Genomic DNA, 17,374 nt, shown 5'->3' with positions numbered 1-17,374 from the left:
GAATGATGATTAATTGAAGAGGTCGGGGCTGCTCGCTTAAAAAACCATCACAGAAATGTGACAGCCACAAAGCCACACTGCAAAAAATAAAACAACCTCTGCTGGACACGGGCATTGGCGAGCGCAGCGAATGCGGCAAATTCGCATTTGATGCGTTTTTTATGTTAATCGAGTGAGCTAATGGACATTGCGAGCTGTTGTCCGTCTTCCCGATGTCCTGCTGACCTGATGTCAGACCGGGACATGTGTGTCTGTCAATTTTGTTATATTAATCAAACGATAAAGCGATTTGTAGTTGATATCCAGCGAGAGCGAGAAATAGAAGGGGAATGACAGGGAGGTGTTAACATATTGAGTGCGAGAGAGAGAGAGAGAGAGAGAGAGAGAGAGAGAGAGAGAGCTGTATATAGAGAGCTAGAATTAAAATGTGGGCAATGCATAAAGGGACAGATTGAGAGAGATGGAGAGGCAGCGGGCGATAGGGGGCGGGAGCTATGGAGAGGAGACCTGGACAGCGAGGAATAGAGAATAACAGAGAGACTATAGAGATATGAGAGGGAGAAAGTCTCACAAAGAGGAACCGGAAATTTGCAAAGAACAGGACAGAGGGAGAGGAGACAGAGGAAATAGTTTTAAAGTAAGACAAAATTGTAAAGTTCGTGTGAATAAGATATGTATATATATCTTAAAAAGAGCTATACACTGAGAGAAAAGCAGCGGAATATATTGTCCTTGTCAAATGGAAGCGTTATCAACATTCTTAAGGCATTTAGAATTGAGAATCAGAGAACACTCTTGAAATGAAGCTCTTAGTGAATCGATACAATTTTTCGCTCAGTGTAACTTCTGCAACTAACTGGAATAAACAAGGCAATCTCATGTGTTTATCTTCATATTTAATATTTAAGCCTTTTTATGGAAAACGTATTTGAATTGTTTTTTTTTTTTATACAAAATTTAAATTACATTTTTTATAAGCTAAAAGTGTGACAGATTTGCTTTAAGTATTATACAAATACATATATAAGATGTATATATATATTTTCTAAAGTGTAGACGAAACAACATAACACAAATAAAACTTAAGCAGAACTCTTAGAGGTATTTAATTTTTTATATAATATTTGTTAAAATTAAAATTAAATGAATTAAGAAAATTGAGGGGAATTCAAGGACATATTTTTAAATTTATTTTTTAATTATAGTTGTAATCGTAATCTAGAAGAGGAAGCATTTGATATGTTGTAAAAATGTTAAATATTAATTATAATTTTATTTTTAATATTTATGTTTATGCTTTATATATATATTTATTTTAAGTATATTTTTTATGCGATATTCGAGCTGGTAAAAATGTACAATTTAATTTAAATAATTAATAACAATTAGAATTAGTTGAATAAGCATTTTGATTTAGTTTTTAGATTTAAGTGCTAGCATTAATTTTTTTTATTTTATTTTTAAATATATGTTGCTGGCACACTATCCAAGTCTTATGCGAGAGTTTTATTTTTAATATTTATATTTTTTATTTTTAAAATTTAATTAATTGCATTTATGCCGAGTATTTTTATAGAATTTCAATGGGTTTTGTCGTGTGAGTTTTCTGCATTTAATTTATACTTAATATATTTTATTTTTAAATTAATTTACAAACTTACATATTATTTAACAACATTGAATGTTTTAACATTTGCCAAAATATTTAATTAAAAAATTGCTAAACAAATTTTAGTTTTTATTTAAATATATATTTCTATTTTTTAATTATTTTATTTATTTTTTCAATATATTTTTTTATTAAATATTTGCTTACTACTTGACTCAAATATTTAATAAACAAATTTTTATTTAAGGTTATTTTTTTTGCATTTTTAAGTTTTTCTATATACAGTTTTTTTTTTAATATTTTATTTCTTATTGAATATTGCTTAGGCATTTAAATCAAAATATTTCATAATTTTTATATAATATTTTTTTTTTTTTTTGCATTTAAATAAAGAATTGCTTAAGCAAATTTTATAAACTATTGCTCAATATTTCGTAATCCTTTTAATTTAATTTAAATGTTTAAATATTTAACTCTTGAAATTAAATATTTTATACAAATTTAAAAAATTGATATTACAATTTTTAAAATAAAAAATTATTTAAGCATTATTTTATAAAATTTGCTTAAGCAATTTTTTTAAGAAATAATTTTTTATTTTAGTTTTTTATGTACAGCTTGAAGCTTGGCTTAAAATTTGTTTGCAAACTTTCTCATGCCTTTCTGTTCGCTCAGCAGTGGCTACAGGTACAGCCAGTAGCTGCTAGCACTTGGTGGTGCGAGTGGCTCAGTGGTGGTTGCCCTTGCGCGCATTAAAGAACATTCGCGCCACCTTGCCTAGAGCGCCAACAAAGTCCCAGCGCTGTGACTGCTGCTCCGCTTGCTGCTGCTGCTGCTGCTGCTGCGGGTGCTGGTGCTGCTGCTGCTGGTGGTACTCCTGCTGGCAGTCGTGCCTCGCCTAGGAGGGCGTCGAGTACCAGGCACTCGCCGGGCTGCCCTTGTGGTACAGATGGAAGCTCGAGTGGGGCGCAAAGTATTGCGGCTGGTCCAGATTGCTGTAGGTGACGCCGCCCTCGGTCGTGGTCGTGGCATGCGGATGCATGCCAGCCGTGTAGGCCTGCGGTTTCAGGGGCAACGTGGCGCCTGCCGAGCCGTCCACAGGTGTGGCGTATTGGCCACGCAAGGGATCAGCATAGTCATAGCCGCCATTGGAGCCCACCAGGAGGCCAGGTGGCGCAGCCGTTGAGGGCAGCTTGGCCGAGTTGTTGGAGTCGCGCGGCGACACGGAGCTGGGCGGCGTCATGGCGTTGTGATAGTCAATGGAGCTGTGATAGCCGCCATAGGTCGAGACCAGGTTCGTAAAGGCGTCCGCCGAGTTGCCGCCCTTCTGGCCAACGGGATGTGGCACAGAGGCCGCCGCTGCCGCCGAGTGCAGCTGCAGATACTGATTCTCATAGGAGGATTCGCTGCCTGGCGGCGTGGGCAGTGGCCCGCCTTGCTGCTCGCCATAGAACACACCTGGCACGCCCACGCCCACACCTGTGGGCGTTTGCCTGGCTGTGGCACGTATCACGCTCTCGCGATTCGCGTAGAGCTGACGCAGCAGCGCCGTAGCTGGCATGGGAGCTGGCTGCTGGTAGGGCGTGCCTATCCACTGGATGGTGCTGCTCTTCTCGTTGGCATCCGTGGCATGGAGCTGCTGCTGCACCTGCTGCACCTGTTGCTGCTGCTGTTTGATTAATGCGTCTGTGCTGAAGTCTGTGCTGGGCTGGTTGTTGTTGTTGTTGTTGTTGTTGTTGGGCGAGGGCAGGTGCTTGGACATGGCATGCTCCAGATCCTTGACAGCCGAGTCAGCTGCGGCTGTTGGCTGCACGTCCTCCACCATCGAAGGCAGGCGACTGCGTGGCTCTCGCTGCTGCTCCAGCGCGGGCAGCTTGCTCAGCGGCTGCTGCTGCTGCTGTTGCTCTGCTTGCAGCTGCTGAGCTCCCACCTGACTCACCTGCTGCTGGTCGGCTTGCTGCTCCTCTGCTTGCTGCGCTGCTTTGCTCTTGCGCTTGCGCTTGCTGCTCGTCGCGCTGCTTGTGGGCGTCGGCGTCGGCGTGGGCGTGGCGGACACGGCAACAGGCAGCACGCCATCGACCTCAACGCCCAGCGGCGTGGGCGAGTCCTTGATCAGCGAGAGGCTGCTGTTGAGATTGCTGCCATGCGTCGCATTGCGTCCTCGGCCACGTTGCGTGTGACCCTCGGCATCGGTCTTGGGCGAGCCAAGGCCCAGCTTCATATCGCCACTCAGGTGGGCATTGCCCTCACCTGACGCATCGCCTCCAGGCGAGCCGCTGCTCTTGTCGTTGCCCAGACCCTCCTCGTGCTTGATGCTGTCCACACTCGGCTCCAGCTGGCAGCAGTCCAAAATCAGATTCTCATTCTCACGATTACTGGGGGAAATGGACAAAGGACGAACGGGTTAGTCGGATGTTATTGACTGGGACTTAGGTAAGCTGTCTCAGCTGTACTCATATATCGTATAGGACTAGACTCTACACTAGACAGAGGCCTAGACTCTGGCTAAAGGAGCTGCACTGTTGGCAGGCAAGTGATAAGCCCTATTGATCAAGAACTACTGAGAGTCTCAGTTTACCTGACAAGGATAGATCGCATAGGAAACTATGGGAGACAAGGGAAACCTGAGTTAAGGGCTTGGAAAGTTTTTGATATGAAGTAAGAGCTCTGTAGATCCTAACTTTCCTTGATGAGGCTGAGGTCCTACCTATTAATTTCGACTAGTCAAGAAGCTCAAAGAAACTTCAGTCTACTCTTGGCTTGCTACAGCTTATCCTATGCCCAGCTGCCGCTGGGATTCACTCACCTTATGACATAGTTGACGCAAATGATGTTCTGTTCGTCGGCATTTTTGGTGCTGCAGACGACTGTGGCGCAGGTTTGCAGCCAGGTGTAGCCGCCGCTCTTGTTCATCAGTCGATAGTAGCCAGTCAAGACCTGACCCTTCTCGATCACTGAAAGGGAATCAATATTCAAATTAGCTGAGTTCGAGTGAGCTCATCTCGTGGAACTTACGATCTGTGTGGCTCTTGCGCAGGCGATTCGCATCCTCGGCATGGCAGAGAGAATAGAGACTCTTGTTGACCAGGTCTTCGGGCGTGTAGTCCAGCAAATCAGATACTCTGCAGCAGAAGACGTGGGATCAGTGGAGCTCGTAAGCCAGTTGGACTACGGACACTCACCTGGGCTCGCAGTGCGCCACGCGCAGATCAAAGTTGACGCGCGTCACAAACATGTCGCACTCCAAACGTATCTCGTGCACCGAGGGCGGTGGCAGCGCTATAGCCAGGGCGACCATGCCCAGCAGCGGAGGCTGCGATTTGCGCGTGTGCGAGAAGGTGTATTGCGGACGCAGCTTGCACAGCAGCAGCACCACCTGCAACAACATCAAAACACAAGACAAGGCGTGGAGGAGTTAGTGAAAATAGGTCAGACACTGGCTGCTTAAGAGCTAAGAGAGAGGGGGAGGGAGAGTGACAGATAGATATAGAGAGAGAGAGAGAGACAGCGAAGACTGTATGACAATTAGACTTAATGACAATAAGCTGAAAGCTATGCATGTGTTTGATGATGCTTTAGATTACTCTGAATGACAACAAGCTGAAAGCTATATAAACAGCATGTGCTTGATGATGACTTAGATTTGACCAAATGACAAAAAGCTGAAAGCTATATATGAGGACAGCATGAGTTTTATGTTGAATTGGATTTGACCAAATGACAAAAAGCTGAAAGCTGTATATGAGGACAGCATGTGTTTGATGATGATTTGGATTTGACCAAATGACAATTAGCTGAACGCTATACATGAAGTGACTGACAATAAGCTGAAAGCTATAAATGAAGACTCAATGACTTTGATGATGTTTTAGATTGACTGTAGATAGCAGATACTATATATAGTGAAGTGACTGTGTAAGGTTGAGTATATGTAGCAGATGTTATTGTAGTATATGTATAGGAATTTCCTGAACTGACTGTTGACTGATGTGGAATGTATTTATAGCCTAGATATATGATGATGTAGTCGAATGATTGTTGACTGTTGTGTATATATAGCAGATATATAGTAGCCTGACTGCTAACAGCTGATGATATATAGTATACATATTTTAGTACTTATGGACATGTAAGGTGTCTCGTGGAAATATAGCTGATATACACAGAGTGAGAGCAGAGTTGCTTTAGGATAGCGATCAGTCGATGTATCTATAGAATTCTGATTGGTAAAAATAGTTGATGTACCTTAGATAAGACTGTTGTGTATATCTTAAATCGATATATATCGATATAAAGTACAAATATTGTATATATAGCAATTATATATAGATGAATAGTGGATATAGTAGTGTAGGAATAGTAGATGAGACATATTAGCTGCTGACTTAGGTGCATATATAGTAGATGTATTGCTAACTGATCAACATGTAATCAGTGATCATCAATAGATCTTTATATATGTTCTATATAGTAGCTATTTCCAATACTGATTGAGTGTTCTAGGCAGTGTACACTATATAGCAGCTATATACGGTTTTGATCAGTCCAATATCATAATGATATCGGACTTCGTGTTGACTCGCTGTCGATACTGTTGTATAGTTTATATAGCAGATATCTACGAGGAGTGATATCGGTATATGGTGGCTATATTCGATGCTGATCAATCTAAAATCAGTTTTGCATTGCCTGCTCAAACGAAATGTGGCCGAAAATCGAGAAACTGATTGTTGAAATCATAAACTAAATTAAATTTTGTTTTAACTTTTAATTTTTAGCTTTAATTTTAATTTTAATTTTAAATTTATTTGATTTTTGTAAAATTTAAATTTAAATTGTTTGCTTAGTTGCTCTGCATTTTGTTGTACTGATTTCAATTGATACGTACCGAATAGTTTGAGGCCGGATTCTTAACATTTTTACCATTTGTATTGCTACCGTTGCAATTGCTGGTTGCATCGCTCGCCTGTAGATAAGCATTGGGATGGTGATGGTAATAAATGGCTAACAGACAGCTCTATATATATGTATATATGTGTGTGTATATATGTAAGTACGTTCAACCAAAGATCGGTTAGTCTACTGCCCCAGCACAACGGGAACCGGACAAACAAATTGGCTAAGTGTTAGAAAGCAAAGCTACGAAACCAAAAACAAACTCAAAACGAGAACTCAAACTGAGGTGTTCTACACTAGGCTACAGGGCACGGCTCAGATATGTATGGTCAATGCTTGAGGCTTACCCGGTAGCCGGACGACTTGAAGTGGCAGCCACGTTTGGTCAGCGTCGACTTCATGCGCACGCAAAAGCTGCGATCGTAGCCCTTGTAGCCGCTGGTCGAGGCCTGCGTCATGGAGGCGGCAACTGCAAGTGGAGAGAACAGCGTTTAGCTAAAGGCCAACTAGGGTTTAGTTGGTTAACGGCTATGGCTCGCTAGTTGGACGCCCGGGATGCCCAGGTTCGTGGTAGTAACTCGGACTCGACTCACCGTCTGGATTGTTCGTACCGTGTGTGCCGCTGCCATCGTCCGAGGCGCCCGATGTGGGCGAGGCTAGGCCAGCGGCGCCACTGCCGCCGCCTCCGCCGCCGCCTCCGCCGCCGCCACCAACTCCCACACCGCCGCCGCCGCTGCCGCCGCCACTCGTCAGACTGAGGCCCAGCTGCTCGGCGATTTCCGCATGATCCGCCTGATGTATATAGTCGAATATGCTGCTGCCCGTCATCTCCACTTGCGAGAGACCCAAATAGATGGACACCGTTTCCGATATGTACAGGAAGCGTCCATCCGCCGCCACTGCCAAGGCGAAGCCGTCGAGTGACTGCAGCGAATTAGAGGAGAGAGAAAAACAATTTTCATTTAGCCAAATTTGCATAAAGTTGAAGCTAAAGATGGCTGCCCGCATAGCAACCCATCTCCCTCGCCCCTCGCCCCTCTCCCTCTCCCTCTCTCGTTCGTTTGCTTACCTGCAGTATGTGGGTGCCCTGATGTTGCTCGAACAAATCAACCGCGGGACTGCGTCGAATGGCTGCACCTGCAATAGACAACAAAACGCATGCAAAGTGGCTCGGGTTAGCGATTGGCCAGAGGCAAAAACAACATTCGAAAGGTGTTAAAACAAGGTGTGCATGTGACGCAGCAAAATGCTAAACACTCCTAGAGTATATGCAATTCAAATCCAATAAAATATATTTAGATATTCGTTCTCGCAGCGGGAAGCTGTCCGTTCGGCTGTCTGTGCTTCCTTCCTTTCGTCTGGCCGTCCTTGCTTATGAACAGAGATAATGCTATGTATGGACAAGACATAGATAGACCCCAACTAAAGCCTGGTATCTAGCTCTTCACTCCGATAACTTAAAGTGATTCAAGCGAAGTCAAGCTGCAGCTCGAGTTAGCCCTATTCATGGCTCTTTGCTTGATTTGTTTGCCAATTGAACTGGCAGCCATTGCCACGTCATGCACTGCTGGCCACGTCAACGTTCAGCTATTGTCACGTCAAAGGCATGCCAAGAGCTGAACGAGGTGCCTGCACTGAGCCAAGCTAAGCCCAGGGGCTGCTGGGTGGGGCGGGAGTGGCGCTGGCAGCTGGCAACTGGCAGCAAAGCGAGTCGAAAAGGTAGACAAGGCACTAAAAAATAATCCAAAATCAATGGGGCGTTATGTATGGCCACAGGCAATGGGGCCGCAGGGGCGGCAATTGTATTATTATGCGCAACTAAAGCCCAAAAAGGCAGAGCAACAAGCTGCGGGCTATAAAAACCACTTCAATTTGACCCACAGACAAAAAACGAAACGAAACGAAACGAAACATATATAAAAATATTATTAAAGCGGGGCGAGGGAAGGTCATTAAAGGCAAAGCTGTTATGGTGGGTCTACGCCTCAACACCCACACATAGAGAGAGAGAGAGAGGGAGGGTGAGGGAGACACATATGGACAGCGGAAGCGGAAACTGTTTGCCAACTTGGCAACGAGCTAGTCGAGGCGAGGCAAAGAAATCGCTGGGGATTTACAGTGGCAGAGAGAAGGCGTAAGGCACAAGGCACAAGGGGCAAGGGGTAGCGGATAGGGAAGCGGTAAACGGAGGGAAAGTGCCAAGGACAAGGCAATGGCAGTGGCAGTGGCAGTGGCAGGGGCTGGGGCTGGGGCGCAACCAAGGGATTTGGCATTGGACTAAAGCGATTTGCACTTGTGCGAATTATGACCTGGAAGCTGCCCGCTGGCAGTTTGAGGGGTTAGCTGCTGGCTTGGTCGGCTTGACCGCCCATAATCGTAAAATTCTATAATTGAATTAAATAAATATGCTGCGCATGGGCCACAGCTGAGAAAATATTGCAAGAGCTCACATATTTATGACACTCAGCAACGCTCGACCTGACCCCTGAGCAGGCACTTCAATGAGAATTCAATTCGAATTCCAGACAAGCTGCAAATACATTTTGGAATGAAATGTAATTTGAACTGAATATAAATTTATAGCTTAGACTAAATTGTAGTTAAACTCTGAAGGAAGACTCTAAGACTCTCGGACTTTCATGCTTTTTGTCATTCCGATTTATTTTATATTTGCCATTTCCTAAGCATATCTGAACTCTGATAAATGTTAGTCTGATTTCTTGTACTCCAAATGATGTTGCTATTACAGCCATATCTAAATAGCAGTCATGGCTAAGGGTCACCAGCCATAGTCCATAGTCCAGGTGAAAGCTGTCGTAACTGCACTCTATTAAGGTTTGTCATCTGTTTATTAGCTACTTTAACGATTGCCTAGACTTTGATTGCCTATAGGCTCAGTGGCTACAATGAGCTCTGAGTGCTGTCCAATCGGCTTGGCTTGGCCTTCTGGAATTCCACAGTGACAGCTATGACACACAGTCATGGCAATAAAAACAAATCAACATAACAAATAAGCAGAGCGGGCGAGCGAGACAGAGACATAGACAGAAGGAGAGAGAGTGGGGAGGGGGGAGAGTAAAATGGCTGCGCATGCGCAGTAAATAAAATATAAATTGCGCTTAATAGCGATATTTTATGCAAATGGACAACTGACGGCCCCCAAAAAGCCCGTCAAAAGCCCAAAAATAAATAAAGCCAATAAATTGTTTGGCTTCAGCATTTGTTTTTTTTTTAAGGTGCGCGCGCATATTGTTTGTAATTTTATTTTATTTTTATTTTTATTTTCAGTTTTGGTTTTTGGCATAGAAAAGTTAACAAATTCGTGATTTCACTGTGCCGTTGCGTGGCGACGCCACTGTAAAATGTAGGCAAATGTGTTTCCTGCTTTCGGTTTTTATTGCTCTCTCTCTCTCTCTCTCTCAGTTTCTCCCTCTCTCACTAACTCTTCGGCGTCGCAGCAATGGCGCACAAAATGGCCGCCCACGCCGCCGTACAGTCGCGTATGCAAATGAGCTATGAAATTTCACTTACACTGGTGGCGCAAATAGAGTGCACGATCGCGAGTTACGCTGTTCGGCAAGGAATTTGATATGGTAAACGATGGGGAATGTGTTTGAAGTTAAGAATATATAACTTATAATGTAAGTCAGGCAGATTTGATACTCACTCTTTAGCTTGCTGCTGCTGGACGCCTCTCGGGTCCATGGCGGATCGCCGTGACCGGAAAAGTCTCTCAATTTCAAATAGCTAATGGTCAGTCTTATTATGGATGCCTTGTCCAGCTGGCTGGTTATGGCCGCTGGCAGCGGCAGCATTTTGGCCAGCTCGTAGAACTCATAGTTCTCCTTGCCGCGCCGCGATCTAGCCGCGTCTCTGGACTTCTCCTTGCGCAGCTCCAGAATGCTGCAAGAGAAAAGAGAAAGAGAAGATTAAGACAAACAAAGCCAAGTCAATAAATATTGATATATTAGCCGGGCCTAAGTAGACACTGACGAATGGGAAGCTGCGTCTAGGCAAGGCAAGGTAGATCCTCCAGGTAGACGCCTTGCCTCTCCCTCTCTCCCTCTCTCACTCACTCACTCACACCTGTCGTCGCACTGTCAACTGTTGGCAATTTGTTTGGCTGATGAAATGGTGTCAGAGTCCACAACAAATTGCCAGCCATTTGTCAGCCTTTCAACGGAACAGACTCTCACGATCTTTTTGCTTTTCTTCTGTTCTAGCTGAAGAAAAATTGCCTCATTTTCTATGCGCAACAGATTTTCCATTGTTAAGTGTATCTGGCTCTCTGTGCGCATCTCGATCTGCTGTTTGCTTAGTCGCAACAAAAGCTGCCTCCTCTTGTGGCAGATGCCGCTCGCCAGATACTCGATTCGATCTCTTTGAGTTGCACACAGTTTTCCATTCAGCAACCGGGCAACCGGGCAACCGGGCAACTGGGCAGCCGGGCAAACACTCAAAGCCTGCCGCTGTTGCTGCTCATATCATTTGGCCCATCATCTTCGCCAGAAACTTGGCTTTAAAGCGTTCATAACTTAAGTTTGTTGTCATCTTTCGTCGTTGTCGTCGCGTTGCGCCGCGTCGCGTCGCGTTTCGTTTTTGTTTCTTTTTAAGTGAAATTTTATGCCCTACCAAGCGAGTGGGCTCATGGGCATTTAGACGAGGTTTGCTGCCAGCATTTTAGCAGTTATTGATATGGCTTCTTTGAGTTCTCATAATAGAAGCCTTAGAGCTAACTAGAATAGTCTCGCTGAAGCTTAGTTAGTTTGTTATCAGTTAGTTTCAGGTATCAAAATTCTTATTTAAATTTCTCAGTTGTTGGTTGAGTTTTCTTTTGGCTAATAATTGCAGGCAATTACGAAACTATTGGCTCTAAATATAACTCTATTTATTACTAAATAAACCTTATTCTTGAGGGAAAACTTTAGCTTAATAAAAAGAGAAACATAAAATTTACGCTCTGATTTTTTTTTTCCAAAATTCTTTGGTATTTGTTGAAAGTGCTAAGGTATAAGGTATGCATAACATAAAAATATATTTTTGGCATAAAATAAATCAGTTTCACTTATTAAACATTTGATGACCATATAAAATGCGTAGCCATCACACTTGAAACTTATTTATAACATATTTTCAGCTAAGTCATTTTTTAAGACATTATTCACATATATTTATAGAATTGGCATATATCTTTTACATATTTTTGATATCTTTTCAAATATTTTTAAGGAGTGTTCATAAATTGTTCCGTTATCTATAGATATGCAGTATATAATAAATGTACAGTTTTTTGAGGTGTGATAAACTTTTATTTTAATATTTAACTATGACTTTTAATTTTTAGTATTCACAAGAGCGCATCATAGCCTAAGTCTCTGAACTCAAAAGTTGCCAAATTACTTTTCAATTTCTTCCTATTCAACATTGCATTAAAAGAGTTAATTATGTAACAGTCTTAGAATTCACATCTTCTTTTCAACACTGTTTTTTCATTGTAAGCTCAACTCCAGCCCCAAACAATACAGTTTTGTATAGCAGATACTTTGAAGACTTCTTCATTCTGGCTATAAGTTCACATATTTATTGGGCCTCTGCTGCATCTGGCATTTCTTTTCAACACTGGCTTATGCAACACTGCTGTCTCAACACTGGCTACATCTCATGCAGCAACTCACACGTCAACTCAAAATGACTTTCTGAGTGATGCCAATTTTTTGTAGAGTATCTGAAGTTTCTCCATAGCCAAATCCAATTTTCTTCCTCTTCCAGCTGGCTTTAGCCAGATCTGTTGTTGGTCTTTTAGTCTTTCAGTCTTTCAGTTGCTGTACGCTTTGTACATTTTGTGGCCTTTTACATTTATTTTAATGTCTGTGGGGCATCTGTAAATGCGCTCATCACACACACAGAGCTGGAGCTGGGGCTGGAGCTACGTTTTGTGTAAGTTTATTAAAACCAAAAAAAAAAAGAAGAAGCCGCTGCTGCTGCTGCTTGAGTCGATGATGCTTATCGTTAGGGGCACTGCCTCGCTGGGGTTATAAAAATATTTTGTTGATAATTAAAATGAAAACGGCGTAAAGAGCGCTTCGAACAGAAACCCGTACAACATGCGTCTGCCACGGGCCAAGCCAGTTATCGAGCTCAGCCACAGCTTTGGTTTTTTTTAATTAGTTTGTTAAGTCCGAGCTTGTTTTGAAATTTTAAAGCTCAAAGCTCAAGAGTACCTGAGGTTTTTACCCGAAAAACTCGTAGTTCAAAGAACTTAACTGGAAATGGAACCACCAAATTCGCAATTAGCCAAAGAGTGTGAGAACCTGGCTCATTAATCTTGGCTGACTTCAATATCAAATAACATTTAAATTGCCTTCGAAGTAAGCCAAACGAAATGTCTTTGCGATTTGTCAGGGCTGCAGCGAAATGCCTTGATAAATGATTTTTCCTGATTCGAATTCGCAAGCCGAAATAAGGGAGCTGCGGCTATAATTTGCCGTGTAAATTGCATGTCATTAGCGGCATGAGAGGGCGAGAGAGAGACGGGGCGAAGGCAGCTGACAGTTGCCTTTGTGTGTGTGAGCTTTGGGAGCTTTGGCAAGGGAAGCCACTACAAACGCTCTATGTGAGTTGTATCCTGTGAAAGCTGCACTTGATGTTCTACTGAGTGCTAAGAGTTGAGCGAGATCTTAGTATTTGTGTGCTTTGCCCTATTGAGGACCATATATATGCTAAAAGCTTTCCCATATGTGTGCTATATCCGTGTGTAAGCTACGCTGTATGTTCTACTGATAATTGAGAAGTTGTCTTAGTATTAGTGAGCCTTGAAAGCTTGCCTAGCTGATTTGAACCCATTTCCACTTGACTTGCTGGGAAAGATCGATTAATCGATTTACCTTGGGATCACAAATATTGTCATTTGATTAAGACTTTAAGGCGAATTTGGGCATCTAAGCGGATTACAAGATCTGAGCTGCTGCGGTTAGCAACAAAAGCAATTTGCCAAAAATCAAGCCGACGATCGCGATAAGGGTGAAACTGCATTTTCCTTGCTTTTCTTTAGCAGTCGGGTTTTCCCGACTGTTCACACATACCGAGGAGAAGAGAAAGGAAATTTGAAGGATGAGATTGTTTCGCTTCATTGTCTAGGGGCTGTGAGAAGTGCCGTTATGTCTTTATCAGTTTATTTGTTTTTTTCTTTCTTCTGTTGTGTTTGCTGCCAAACACAGCGTGAATAGCTGTAAATAGTAAGTGTTGGCCAGCTATCAACTGACATTATGTAATCGGAATTCGTGGAAACACAGAAATCAACAAATGAAACTCTCTGAAAGAGTCATAAAACTGCATCTGGAGTGTCTGCAATTGGAGCAAGCCACAAAGAGTCTGATAATATTTGAAGTTACTTTTGAAATGATTTTTGAAAACTATTTTGGAAAGCTTTGTGAGCTGGAAAATGTGTGTGGAAACACTTGGTAACCCTAAGTGGAAATTCAGATGTAAGAGTTAATGAAAGAAAATTTTAAAAGTTCTATCATTGAAATCAACGGAAAATAGAGTTAAAATTTGAAGTGCTTTGGAAAGAGCTGGAAAGTCGATCAGCAAAAATTGGTTATGAATGTAAGTGAGAATGGAAATAATGCTGAAGTTTTTCGGTTTCAATTACTACATTTTGTCTTTATTTTATGCCAATTTATGTGCCTAAGATTGGTTGCAAATATAGCTATGTAGAGCCATGGCATCTTGGCCTTGAGCACCTTTTACTATTTTTACTATTAGTATAAAAACTTTCATATTTCGATCGAAATACTTTTCTACAACTCTGTCCGTTAGTAGATCTATTTTTTGCTATAGTTTTTCGGAGAAACAACCAACTCATAAGAACTGAAATATTATAGAAAGCATCAAAACTCAAGCAGGTTTACAGTTATTTAGCTTTTCTATTCCTTTTTAATTTCTTGACTTTACAAAAAATTTTGGTAGAAAGAATTTAAGTTGGAGTTTTGACTACAAATTTGTAGAAAACTCAACAGATTTTATGGAACTTCAAATTCTTGTATAACTTTGTTATTTTGATGTTATTATTTGACTTAAGAAAGAGTTTTTGAATGAGAAACTTGACGCTTAGAGAAACTCAGTTGCAAAAATCATGTAGAAAATATGGAAAAAATATCTTGCCCTACATCAAAGATGGTTAAAAGACAAAGCTTTGGCCATGTGAAGAAAATCCTATGGAAACTATATTATCAGACTTGCCGTAGGGCAAGTCAACTTTCTCAAGTTCTCAATATTACAATTATTAATATTTGCTTTTCAAGCTAAAATTCTAGAACTGTGATTGTTGAGCTTACATTTCATGCTGGATACTCAGGGTAAACATATATCTAAATATATATATCAATATATCATATATATATATATGCATGTTTTTATCCATCAAGATATAAGACTCTATTTTATTTAGATTCTAAGCACTTCAACCAGATAGTTCTAGCTAAACGATATTTGAGCTACGTTCATCTCTAGAGCCAAGTCTCCTAATGCATGTCCGTTGCAGAGATTCGAACAGCTAAAACGTTCTTGAGCATCCCCTAAATTTAGTTGATATATTTTAGAATTTGGTCAATTTACCCGGTATCAACTAACCCTGGTTCGATGGGTTGCTGTTGTCCGTGCATGCCGGGTGCGCCCGGCTGGTGCTGATTTGGCATTTTGTTGTACGGCGACATGCCGCAGAGGTCCTGTGTGGGCACCATCCACGAGTGGGTGAACGGAACGGCGGGCATGCCCAAGGAGCCGACCATGTGACTGCCGGGATGGCCGGGCGTCGGCTGGCGCTGATAGCCGGCATAGTCCATGGCCACGGCCTGATAGGGCAACATTGTAGCACTTGAGTTCGGCTTCACTCTTCACTTTTCACTTTTCCCCTGGCTAACGGACTTAACTCTTAACGGTTCTCCTAGCTAGCACTGGCACATGTTTTCGGTTTCGATGTAGGAGGTGGGATATATGGGGATTATTGCACTTGGGGCTTTTCTTATCCTTTCAATCTTTCAATTTAATTTTGACACACTTTTCGGGCAGCAGGTCAACGACGCATCCTGTGTGCTGTTGTCTGTGTTGTCTGGTGGAGCACGCACGTACGTGTCGGTTGCTTCCTTCAATTATCCTTCGACCCGCGCACGTCGCAACACGCACGTAAACTAACGTCGAGTGTCTCTCTGTCTGTCTGTCGCTGCGTCTGTCTGTCTGGCTGTCTTCGATTGGCATTCAAATTAGCGTGCAATCGACTTGGCGGCCAGTTAATTCGCACGTCACACGCGTTTGGCACGTCAGACGCGTTAGCAGCATCCAGATGAAAGGCTGGACTACGATTGCGATTGGTATTGGGGGCTGTCGACGCGTTGCGGCCTGCAAACAAATGGGCGCCAATTACGCACGCACAGGGTAGCTGCCACACTCACACAAGCACACAGACATACACGCCCACACACCCACACACACGTCGACACGGATACGGATACGGCTACAGTGCACGGCCGGGCAGCGTACGTGAAAACTGCAGCAAAACGGCGTTGAAACAACCGTAAAAGTTATATGATGATGGCGAAGAAGAAGAAAGACGAAGCAGACGTAGCAGCAGCAGCAATAGCTGAAACTAGAGACACTGCTGAGCGCGCGCGTTACGAGAGTTGTGTTTACGTAGTACGTCCGTTGCGGGCGACGAATACGTGCAGAATAATTCAGAGTCACGTTCACGTCACGAACAAAACCAAAGTAAGGCAAAAAAAAGGCAGCGCTGCCATAGACCCCCCCACACACACACATACACTCGCTCACTGTGGCACGCACACTGAGTGCAAGAGAGAGTCACGCACACAGCTAGACCATTTTTTGGGGTTGACATCTTTGACTCGACACGAAGCAGCCCGACGAAGAACGAGCAGCCAACGAACGTGAGCGAGCAGCGGCGCCTGTGTGAGTGTGTGAGTGTATGTGTGTGTGTGTGCACCTGACACAGCGCCTGGTCATGTACAGGGCGCACCAGTAGCATTTTAAGCAGCCTCACGCTCCATTCGCCGCAAGCTCTCTCGTTTTCGCCGTCGCTCTCTAGCCTGCGCCGCTGTGTGGGTGTAGTGCCAGTGCCAGTGCCAGTACCAGTGCCAGTGCCTGTGCTCAGTGTGTGTGTGTGTGTGTGCGTGCAAATGGGGCGGGACGTGACTGCCGTCGAATCGGAATCAACATGCGCGCATACCAAATCCACAGCAATGCGTGCGAGCGAGAGCGTGCCATATCCACTAAGCAAAGCAGCGCAGCTGTCTGTTATGTGTACATCAGTGTGTGTGTGTGTACGTGCAGACGTTGTATTGTAAACTAAAACTGGTTTCGCTTGCTCGCTCGCTCACACGCACCCGTTGGCACTGGCTGTGGATTACTGTGCAGACACGTTGGCTCTTTCTCACTCTTTTATATACTCTGCTGTGCTGGTATCCCCAGTTTTCGTTGGGGCTGCGTCCACGCGCAGCAATTAGTTTTACTTCTTTACACATTTGGAATTTGTTTAGCGGCCTTTCGGCTTGTTTGCCTCTCGCTCACGCCCTACTACTGTGAGCTGCGTGCGTTCGTGTGGGAGTTTGTTATGTTGTCTGTCGTTTGCTTCTTCTTATTCTTTTTTATGTGTGTTTGTGTATGTGACCAAAATGCCAATGACAAGATGCCAATGGTGGCGCAGGCAGCCAAAGCCCGAGCCAGAGCCTCTCTGCCAGGAGCTGCCCTTCCTGCGTGCGCGTGCGGGTGGGGCGCGATACACGACACACACAGGTAGCCAGGATTTTCTACTTACCAAGCGAATTGCTGGAGTAGTGCGTAGGTGGCTGGGGGCGA

At 43.4% G+C, this 17,374-nt stretch overlaps 1 protein-coding gene across 3 annotated transcripts; it reads right to left on the bottom strand.

Moving 5' to 3' along the window:
* Window positions 1-2,258: 2,258 nt before the first annotated feature.
* LOC115482982 (protein trachealess-like) lies at window positions 2,259-15,617 on the bottom strand. 3 transcript variants are annotated; one of them, XM_030223602.1, is made up of 11 exons: window positions 15,137-15,617; window positions 10,173-10,408; window positions 7,575-7,642; window positions 7,117-7,429; window positions 6,853-6,974; window positions 6,498-6,575; window positions 4,792-4,985; window positions 4,625-4,731; window positions 4,416-4,563; window positions 3,540-3,984; window positions 2,259-3,500 (listed from the first exon to the last, which is right to left on the bottom strand). In XM_030223602.1, exons 1-11 carry the CDS (start codon window positions 15,370-15,372, stop codon window positions 2,508-2,510), a joined length of 2,940 nt encoding a protein of 979 aa, XP_030079462.1. In that variant the 5' UTR covers window positions 15,373-15,617; the 3' UTR covers window positions 2,259-2,507. The 3 variants fall into 3 exon arrangements, with proteins under 3 accessions (XP_030079462.1, XP_030079463.1, XP_030079464.1); XM_030223603.1 differs by lacking the exon at window positions 6,498-6,575 and having other exon boundaries at window positions 7,099-7,429; XM_030223604.1 differs by lacking the exon at window positions 6,498-6,575.
* Window positions 15,618-17,374: the final 1,757 nt, after the last annotated feature.

This window comes from Drosophila hydei, unplaced genomic scaffold (assembly GCF_003285905.1).
Source record: "Drosophila hydei strain 15085-1641.00,03,60 unplaced genomic scaffold, DhydRS2 tig00000243-arrow-arrow-pilon, whole genome shotgun sequence".
NCBI classification, from domain to species: domain Eukaryota; kingdom Metazoa; phylum Arthropoda; class Insecta; order Diptera; family Drosophilidae; genus Drosophila; species Drosophila hydei.
The sequence above is the reverse complement of the archived record's forward strand: the minus strand, read 5'-3'. Positions and strand labels throughout refer to the sequence as shown.